Below are 10,397 nucleotides of genomic sequence, written 5' to 3'. Positions count from 1 at the left end.
AGAGTGGGGGGGAGAAAGAGAGAGATAGAGTGTGGAGGGGGAGAAAAGAGAGAGGGGGTGAGAAAGAGAGAGTGGGGGAGAAAGAGAGAGATAGAGTGTGGAGGGGGAGAAAGAGAGAGGGGGTGAGAAAGAGAGAGTGGGGGGAGAAAGAGAGAGATAGAGTGTGGAGGGGGAGAAAGAGAGAGGGGGGTGAGAAAGAGAGAGTGGGGGGAGAAAGAGAGAGATAGAGTGTGGAGGGGGAGGAGAGAAGAGTGGGGGGAGAAAGAGAGAGATAGAGTGGGGGGGAGAAAGAGAGAGATAGAGTGGGGGGAAGAGAGAGATAGAGTGGGGGGTTGGAAGATAACAAGTATGGGAGCTGTGCCAACTCCACCACCGTGCACTTAGCTGATATTACATTATACAGTGCCATGACATCATCTGAGAGGAGCTCTCATCTGACTGATTACATCATCCTCTCGGAGACGGAGGGAAGGAGCGATGAACAACTCCAAGATGTTCTGAGGACAGGCCAATGGAATGTAAGGGAATCTTGATTAGATTCTATAGAACGTTCAGTGGATTCTGGAACATTCATTACATTTCAGAACGTTCATTAGATTCTAAAACGTTGGATTATTCTGCTCAGGAACACTAGGAGCTGAAGTTCAGGGTGTATGATTTGTGTACAGGACGTTAAAACCTGTGTTTATTTGAAGGATGTGTGTGTGAAGTGTTGAAATAAAACACACACAGACGTTTGAGGCGTTTTTCTTAGAACATGTTTTATAGTAAGGTACATTTCAGGCTGACTTTGTGCTCACAGTAAAGAAGACAGAATACACACTGCTTCTCATCCCCTCTGACCTAAACACACACACACACACACACGCACGCACACACACACACACACACACACACACACACACACACACGCACGCACGCACACACGCGCACGCACGCACTCACGCACACACACACACACACACACACACACACACACACACACACACACACACACACACACACACACACACACACACACACACACACACACACACACACACACACACACACACACACACACACACACACACACACACACACACACACATGCACAATGTCCTTTATGCGCTCCAAGCTTCCCTCTTGTCACCTCATTTAGGATTTTCTCACCCCTCTGATGCAATGATATGAAATACCACTTTTACTTACAAAACATAGTCAGGAACTCAACCAGAAGAGTACAAAAACCAACAAATAAATAAATAAAACATTTGATAAATAATAGATAGCATCTTTAGAAAATAAAGGGTTGAAAATCCACGTCTTTATACAGCAGTAGTAATATTAACAGGTTTAGTTATTTTGTTTCCATCTTTACAACGGAGTAATATTTATAGAAGCAGAAGAAGAAGAAGAAGAGTGTTAGCGACAGTTACTGGGACGTTCTGCACTGCGCACGGTTGCCCGTGACGATCGGTCGTTGTTGCCATGGAGATAGAATTTAATTACCGGGTGTTTTGGAATCGTAGACGGACGATCGGGTTCCTCAGTCAACAAACCCTAATGACTTCAACGATCGATAAATTGACTGAATGACTGACTGATTAATGACATCACTTAGAATGACCCCCCCCCCCCAAACCCATACCCCTTTCACTTAGCAACAGTTCCTTGGGCGTTGGTTGGTTAATCTGCCGGTTTCTAGGCAACGCCTGGTTTCTAGGCAATGCCCTTACGCCATCACAACCCTAAAACCCTAGTCCTCGGACAGGGCGTGCCACTTGGCGATCTGCCGGCGCGGGTGGTCGCAGATCTCCCTCCAGTGCTCTCCAGGGGTGCCGGAGGCAGCGTTACCCAGGACCAGGCGCCCCAGGACGGGGTTGGGGGAGCGGGTGGAGTCCCCCCTCCTGGTTGATGGAGACTCAGAGTCCATTAGGAGGAGCTCCACGCTGGTTTCCCTCAGCCTCTCCTGGGAGGACACGTCAAACACAAACAGCTGGTTGAACACAGGGTTGGGGGAACACTTCTTTACGTGGCTCTTCTTCTTACTGACACGCTTCTTCCCCTGGAACAGGTTGACTTTCACATACGGCTCTGGAGGGAGGAAGGGAGGGAGAGGGGAGGAAGGGAGGGAGAGGGGAGGGAGGGGAGGAGGGAGGCAGGGAGGGAGGGAGGGAGGGGAGGAGGCAGAGAGGAGGAGGCAGGGAGGAGGGAGGGGGAGGGAGGGAGGGAGGGAGGGAGGGAGGGAGGGAGGGAGGGAGGGAGGGAGGGAGGGAGGGAGGGAGGGAGGGAGGGAGGGGGAGAGAGAGAATAAAATTCATAGCACATTATTCTAGCCAAGGATCAATAGAGAGATCGATACAGAGGAGATGTCTGTGTGTGTGTGTGTGTGTGTGTGGTAAATTACAAGGAGATCAAACTAGCTCCGTCTTGTCTCTGTGTCATTACGACCTGTATGAAGAGTAGTGTGTCTGTCCCAAGTGATATCCTACTTTCTAGTGTACTAGCTTTGACCCGGACTCATAGGGCACTATGTAGGAAACACCATTCATCATATTAGTCACATCTGACAGAATAATACTCTGTGTGTGTGTGTGTGTGTGTGTGTGTGTGTGTGTGTGTGTGTGTGTGTGTGTGTGTGTGTGTGTGTGTGTGTGTGTGTGTGTGTGTGTGTGTGTGTGTGTGTGTGTGTGTGTGTGTGTGTGTGTGTGTGTGTGTTACCTGAGGTTCCGTGGTTATTGGTCTGTGTGTGTGTGTGTGTGTGTGTGTGTGTGTGTGTGTGTGTGTGTGTGTGTGTGTGTGTGTGTGTGTGTGTGTGTGTGTGTGTGTGTGTGTGTGTGTGTGTGTGTGTGTGTGTGTGTGTGTGTGTGTGTGTGTTACCTGAGGTTGTGTGGTTATCGGTCTTGAGCAGGTGGCGAGCCTTCAACACCACCACTGTTAGAGTACTGGTGGTGGACTGGTAACACAGAGACAACAGCAGCTCCCCTCGACCAGCACCCCTCTATACACAGGGAGAGAGGGAGGGAGAGGAGAGAGGGAGGGAGAGGAGAGAGGGAGAGGAGAGAGGGAGGGAGGGGAGAGAGTGGGAGGGGAGAGAGGAGAAGGGGAGGGAGGGAGATGGAGGGAGGGGGAAGAGGAGAAGGGGAGGGAGGAGAGATGGAGGGAGGGGGAAGAGGATAAGGGGAGGGAGGGGAGATGGAGGGGAAAGAGGGAGGGAAAGAGGATAAGGGGAGGGAGGGGAGAGGGGAGGGAGGGGAAGAGGATAAGGGGAGGGAGGGGAGATGGAGGGAGGGGAAAGAGGAGAAGGGGGGGGGGGAAGAGGATAAGGGGGGGAGGGAGAGGGAAGGGAGGGAGAGGATAGGGGAGGGAGGGAGATGGGGGAGATGGAGGGAGGGGGGGAAGAGGAGGGGAGGGAGGGAGAAGGGGAGGGAGAAGAGGATAAGGGGAGGGAGGGGAGAGAGGAGAAGGGGAGGGAGAAGAGGATAAGGGGAGGGAGGGGGAAGAGGATAAGGGGAGGGAGGAGATGGAGGGAGGGGGGAGAGAGGAGAAGGGGAGGGAGAAGAGGATAAGGGGAGGGAGGGGAGAAGAGGATAAGGGGAGGGAGAAGAGGATAAGGGGAGGGAGGGGAGAGGGAGAATTAAGAATAAAACGATAAATTCAAAGACCTGACATTTTACAGATATCTATATATGTGCGTCAACACATAGACTCAGCTGTATCAGCTCCATCTACTGCAACTGGCTCTGTACTTTGTCTTAGCCAGAGATGAGCTGAATTCATTTGCTTGAATGACCACGCACTTTACACACAGCCATTTCCTGGTTCCTCCGCTGTGTGACGAATCCCCAGGGGGCCTCTAGTCAAAGAGAAAGGAGAGAGAGAGGGGGCGCGATGGCTGCTCCTACCACACCCTCAACCCACAGTGTAGAACAGTCCACAGTGTAGAACAGTCCACAGTGTAGAACAGCCCACAGTGTAGAACAGTCCACAGTGTAGAACAGCCCACAGTGTAGAACAGCCCACAGTGTAGAACAGTCCACAGTGTAGAACAGTCCCAGTGTAGAACAGCCCACAGTGTAGAACAGTCCACAGTGTAGAACAGCCCACAGAGTATTGATCTGGTGACAGCAGTAGAATACAGACACAGCCGGCCACAGCCCTTTTCTCTCTCTCTCTCTCTCTCTCTCTCTCTCTCTCTCTCTCTCTCTCTCTCTCTCTCTCTCTCTCTCTCTCTCTCTCTCTCTCTCTCTCTCTCTCTCTCTCTCTCTCTCTCTCTCTCTCTCTCTCCCTCTCTCTCTCTCTCTCTCTCTCTCTCTCTCTCCCTCTCCCTCTCCCTCTCCCTCTCCCTCTCCCTCTCCCTCTCCCTCTCCCTCTCTATCTATCTCCTCTCTTCCTCCCTCCTCCCCCTCTTTCCACATAGAGATCATACTACAGACAGATTAGAGAATGTGTCCCACACCCACATGAACACTACGGATCCACATGAATACAGAGATCTGTTCCATACAAGCCCTGTTTCTCTAAAATCACAACACTTATAGAACCACAACTGTTGTTCTCTCATCTGACATCCACATAGAAGGAGAGAATTATAGGCAACATTATTTTTCTCAGTACCTACCATCACGTTTTCATGAGTGAGTTTGCATCTGTCTGTCTATCCATCGATCTCTATCTGTCGTTTGTACACATGAGACGTGAGAGAGAACATACGACTGAGAGACAAGACGTCATCAGTACATCAGTACAAAATATTTTGTCCTGTCTCTGTTCTCAGAAGAGCAGCAGCAGAGAGGAGCCAACCAGAGACATAGAATAGTCTAGAAGCCTGGTACACAACACTACACAGAGACATCTCTCTCTCTTTTACACACTCTCTCTCTTTTCTCTCTCTCTCTCTCTCTCTCTCTCTCTCTCTCTCTCTTTAAACGCTCTCTCTCTCTCTTTTACTCTCTCTCTTTTACTCTCTCTCTCTTTTACTCTCTCTCTCTCTCTCTCTTTAAACGCTCTCTCTCTCTCTTTTACTCTCTCTCTTTTACTCTCTCTCTCTCTCTCTTTAAACGCTCTCTCTCTCTCTCTTTTACTCTCTCTCTTTTACTCTCTCTCTCTTTAAACTATCTCTCTCTCTTTTACTCTCTTTCTTTCTCTCTTTAAACTGTCTCTCTCTCTCTCCTACTACTACTACCACTACTACTTTCACCAATGTACACATAACGTGTGTAAAATACAATAGCATAGAATATAGTAGAACATAGCCTACAACTCTCAGTCATAGTATTCCTGTCCTAGACATCCACAGCCAATGACAGCACTACACAGAGGATGGGATATCACCATCACACCTAAAATGATCTGTTCTAGAATGATCTGTTTTAGAATAATATGTTCTAGAATGATCTGTTCTAGAATGATCTGTTCGAGAATGATCTGTTCTAGAATGATCTGTTTTAGAATAATATGTTCTAGAATGATCTGTTCTAGAATGATCTGTTCTAGAATGATCTGTTTTAGAATAATATATTCTAGAATGATCTGTTCTAGAATGATCTGTTCTAGAATGATCTGTTCTAGAATGATCTAGAGATTGGCTGGTAGAGTGATAAATCTGCTATCTGATACAACTAAATGACTGTGGTTAGGTCCAGAAATGCCACCCTATTCCCTATAGACCCTGGTCAAAAGAAGTGCGCTATAGGAAATAGGGTATTAGTATAGGGAATAAGGTGCCATGAGCTGCGATTCTACCTGTGTTGCTCCATTAGTACTGTGTGCTATTAGACACCTGGAGGATGTATTATTAAATCAGGTAGAAACCCTCACTAGCCCGAGGACTTCATTCATATTATGATAATGGTAATTATGCCAAGCAGATTTTGTATTAGACGATAATGGTAATTATGCCAAGCAGAACTTGTTTTAGACACTAATGGAAGAACCAAGTAACTCTCTCTTACCCTGACATTCCTCTTTATGATCTCACGGCTCATGAGGACACGCCCCTCCGCCAGGTTGATCTCGGCCAATGGGACGAGAGTCTCACCAATGACCTCATCGCGGGAGAACCTATCGAAGCTGAGCACCATGAAGTGGAGGGACAGCTCCTGCACACGGACCAATGGGATCCCGTAGAAACTGAAGGTCTCGTCAAACGCCGGGTCCAGAGTCTTCCTCAGGACGCGAGTCTTGACCCGGTGCTTCTTCTCCGGAAGCAGGGTCAGCTTAATGTAGGGGTCAGAGGTCAGGGACTGCTCGTCGGTCGGGGTCAGCCCGTGGGCCTCCTTGATGTGAACCACGAAGGCCTTCTTCTCTGAGTTGTATTCTAGGGAGAAGTGAAGGGTCCCGAGGCCCACTTCAGGGCCTCCGTCCTGGGGTTTGTCTTGGTCAGCGGCACCCTGGGTGGGGATTGGGGTTTGGCCGGAGAGGCTATTGGTGGTGGTAATGGTTGTGGGGGAGGGAACCCCAGGCTGGGTGAACCCTGGGTGGGGGGAGGGAATGTCCAGGTCTGGGGAGCTGCGGACCTTGGTGTGGGTCTGGGGGTTGGAATGTGGAGGTTTGGTGGTGGAGGTGAAGTTACCGTTCAGGTCACGTTGTTTCTCCAGGTCCAGGTGAAGGGGCGTTCTGCCCCCTGCTGGGCTGGAGGCCGCTTGCGGTTGTTTTTGTTGTTTAGCGTTGTTGCTGTTGGCATTGCAGTTTCCGTTCACGTCGGTCTTGCTTTCATTGGCGGTGGCAGCAAACTTCTTCTTGGCGCTAAGACTCTCGGGGTAGATGTCCACGCCTTTGAGCATGTGCACAAACTTGTAGGGTGGTGTCGTCTGTGGCTTGGTGGTTTTACGCTGGCAGCAGATCCAGGCGAAGAGGGAGACGCAGGAGACGAGGCCAAACACACTCACCACTGCAACACTCACTGGCACCTCCACTAGAGAGGGAGAGAGAGATGTGGAGAGAGAGAGAGAGATGTGGAGAGAGAGAGAGAGAGAGATGTGGAGAGAGAGAGAGAGAGAGAGAGAGAGAGAGAGAGAGATGTGGAGAGAGAGAGAGATGTGGAGAGAGAGAGAGATGAGAGAGAGAGAGAGAGAGAGAGAGAGAGAGAGAGAGAGAGAGAGAGAGAGAGAGAGAGAGATGTGGAGAGAGAGAGAGAGATGTGGAGACAGAGAGAGATGTGGAGAGAGAGAGAGAGAGAGAGAGAGAGAGAGAGAGAGAGAGAGAGAGAGAGAGAGAGACAGAGAGAGACAGAGAGAGAGAGACAGAGAGAGAGAGAGACAGAGAGAGAGAAAGAGAGGGAGAGGGAGAGAGAGAGATGTGGAGAGAGAGAGAGAGGGAGATGTGGAGAGAGAGAGAGAGAGAGAGATACTTTTGTTAACCGCCCCTCCTGTGGATCTATTGTGTGTGCGTGCGTGCGTGCGTGCGTGTGTGTGTGTGTGTGTGTGTGTGTGTGTGTGTGTGTGTGTGTGTGTGTGTGTGTGTGTGTGTGTGTGTGTGTGTGTGTGTGTGTGTGTGTGCATGTGTAATTTGAATATGCGTAACTTTCCTCTGTCTAACTACTTCTGTAGATGAATGTATTGACAAGCTGAATCAGAAACCCACTGCTTAACTAATCAGCTGACTGACTGACTGACGCACTGTCTGAGTCAGAGACAGCATGACAACAGCACAATCTGGGGCTGTGTCCCTAAATGGCATCCTATTCCCTAGATAGTGTCCTATGGGCGCTGGTCAAAAGTAATACAGTACACGGTATATGGAATAGGGTGTCATTTGGGATGGAGTCTGCACAATCTGGGACTCCTACATGACATAACTGGGTCGGGTCAGAGTGTGAACAGAGAAATGGCCTTTTGACATAACTTGGCCATTTTGATATGTTATAGCGATTTGAGACAAAATTATGAGGTAGCTTATTGATTTATTAATAATTGATGATTATTCATTGACTAGCATTAATCTCAACTAGCCAATCAGATGAGAGATTGGGGACTGTTTTGTTAGTTAGCAACACAAAACACATAAAGGTTCTTATATTTGTGTCAGAACTAAAAACAGGGAAGGCAAAGCCCAGTGCCTCACCCCTGTCTTTCAGCTCCACACACACACACACACACACACAGACACACACACACAGACACACAGACACACACACACACAGACACACACACACACACAGACACACACACACACACACACACACACACACACACACACACACACACACACACACACACACACACACACACACACACACACACACACACACACACACACACACACACACACACACACACACACACACACACACACACACACACACACACACACACACACACACACACACACACACACACACACACACACACACACACACACACACACAGACACACACACACACACACAGACACACACACACACAGACACACACAGACACACACACAGACACACACAGACACCGGCTCTGAGAGTATGTGTCACGTCAAGGCATGCAGCAGTCTTCAGCAGGAATGTACCATATCTTTACAGGTGAAATAATGAACCCCGACATAACGCTTTATTTCAACATATTGCTAAATAACTGCGGTACAATGATGTGTGATAGTTACCATTAGCTAGTCAGAATACTCAAGAGGTAATCGAACTGGTGATTTTTATTCGGTTTTTGCTTCTCATATGTTTTCTTGTATATCCATAACATGATATTGCCAATATGATCTCCAGAATAGAAAAAAGTATCAATCAATTGAACACATGAAATAAGGTCGGAGCCCACGTCACAGTGCAGCGGGTGGAGAAACAGATGGAGACGCCGACTGGTGTTGGGTGGAATCACGAGACTCTACCGTCCCCAATGACACCCTAATTCCCTGTTGACCAGATTGAGGAGAGCACTAGATAATGTCTAAGGTGGGAAACATGGTGAATATTACAGACCAAAAGAACAGAGACTTTCTCAGTTTTCTCAAATAAGTCACCAGCTGCCGCCAGCTACTTACCGAACTGTGTTTCTTCCGTCCCCATCGGAGCCATGTTCCCGCTTGCTCGCCGTGCTCTGTCCAAGGTGCTGAAACGGTCCACGCTTCGGTTTATTCCAGCACTCACACTCTATAAACCTACGCTACCCACCAATCCGTCCTCTAGGTATATCTCCTTGACAGCGAATAGCGACAGATTTTTTGATGATGTGACTTAAATGATTTAATCTGTTTGTTTCGGTTTAATAATTCAAACGCAGCTGTTCTTTTCAGCGAGGCAACGGTTGGCAGGCTATTGTCTGTTCTCTTCCCAGCGCGAGTCTCACCCTGCTCGTGTTGTTACTCTTTGCGCTATGAGCATCTCTGAGGATGAACCACCCCTCTCCCTCCTCTCTCTCCCTATCGCCCCCTCCTCCCTCCTCTCCCAAGCACCCCCACCCTCCTGCTGAGTTCACAGCCGCTGACGCAGTTGTGACGGAGGCTGCTGAAATCACTGCCTCGGTGAAACAGCATAACAAGCAACAAGCTCATCAATTTCTATGACTGGCTTACTGACTGACTGTCTGGCTGGCTGACTTACTGACTGACTGGCTGAGTGCCTAACTTACCGACTGGCTGGCTGGGTGGCTTACTGGCTGACTGACTCCCTCGCTTATACACTACATGACCAGAAGTATGTGGACACCTGCTCATCAAACATCTCGTTCCAAAATCATGTGCATTAATATGGAGTTTGTCCCTCCTTTGCTGCTATAACAGCCTACACTCTTCTGGAAAGGCTTTCCACTAGATATTGGAACATTGCTTCCATTCAGCCACAAGAGCATTGGCGAGGTCGGGCATTGACATTGGGCAATTAGACCTGGCTTTCAGTTGGTGTTCCAATGAATCCCAAAGGTGTTCGATTGGGTTGAGGTCAGGGCTCTGTGCAGGCCAGTCAAGTTCTTCCACACTGATCTCAACAAACTGTATGGATCTCACTTTGTGCACAGGGGCATTGTCATGCTGAATAGGGAAAGGGCCTTTCCCAAACTGTTGCTACAAAGTTGGAAGCACAGAATCTTCTATAATGTCATTGTATGATGTAGCGTTACGATTTCCCTTCACTGGAACTAAGGGGCCCGAACCATGAAAAACAGCCCCAGACCATTATTCCTCCTCCACCAAACTTTACAGTTAGCACTATGTATTTGGGGAGGTAGCATTCTCCTGGCATCCGCCACTAACAAAGACTACATCTCCTCTGCCCAGACCCCCATCCCTAGTGCCTGGCCACACCCTCATCCCTAGTGCCTGGCCACACCCCAATTCCTAGTGGCTGGCCACACCACCATCCTTAGTACCTGGCCACACCCCTATCTGTAATGCCTGGTCACACCCCCATCCCTGACCACACCTTCATCCCTAGTGCCTGCATAATTGTTTGCCCCCCATATGCCATGTCCTGAAATGTCC

At 49.0% G+C, this 10,397-nt stretch overlaps 1 protein-coding gene across 1 annotated transcript; it reads right to left on the bottom strand.

The window, feature by feature from the left end:
* Window positions 1-971: 971 nt before the first annotated feature.
* On the bottom strand, window positions 972-9,323 carry LOC124007926 (synaptotagmin-4-like). Its single transcript, XM_046318807.1, has 4 exons — window positions 8,964-9,323; window positions 5,937-6,898; window positions 2,863-2,983; window positions 972-2,076 (listed from the first exon to the last, which is right to left on the bottom strand). Exons 1-4 carry the CDS (start codon window positions 8,995-8,997, stop codon window positions 1,739-1,741), a joined length of 1,455 nt encoding a protein of 484 aa, XP_046174763.1. The 5' UTR covers window positions 8,998-9,323; the 3' UTR covers window positions 972-1,738.
* Between the last annotated feature and the right edge of the window lie 1,074 nt (window positions 9,324-10,397).

This window comes from Oncorhynchus gorbuscha, linkage group LG21, assembly GCF_021184085.1.
Source record: "Oncorhynchus gorbuscha isolate QuinsamMale2020 ecotype Even-year linkage group LG21, OgorEven_v1.0, whole genome shotgun sequence".
Classification (NCBI taxonomy): Eukaryota; Metazoa; Chordata; class Actinopteri; order Salmoniformes; family Salmonidae; genus Oncorhynchus; species Oncorhynchus gorbuscha.
The sequence above is the reverse complement of the archived record's forward strand: the minus strand, read 5'-3'. Positions and strand labels throughout refer to the sequence as shown.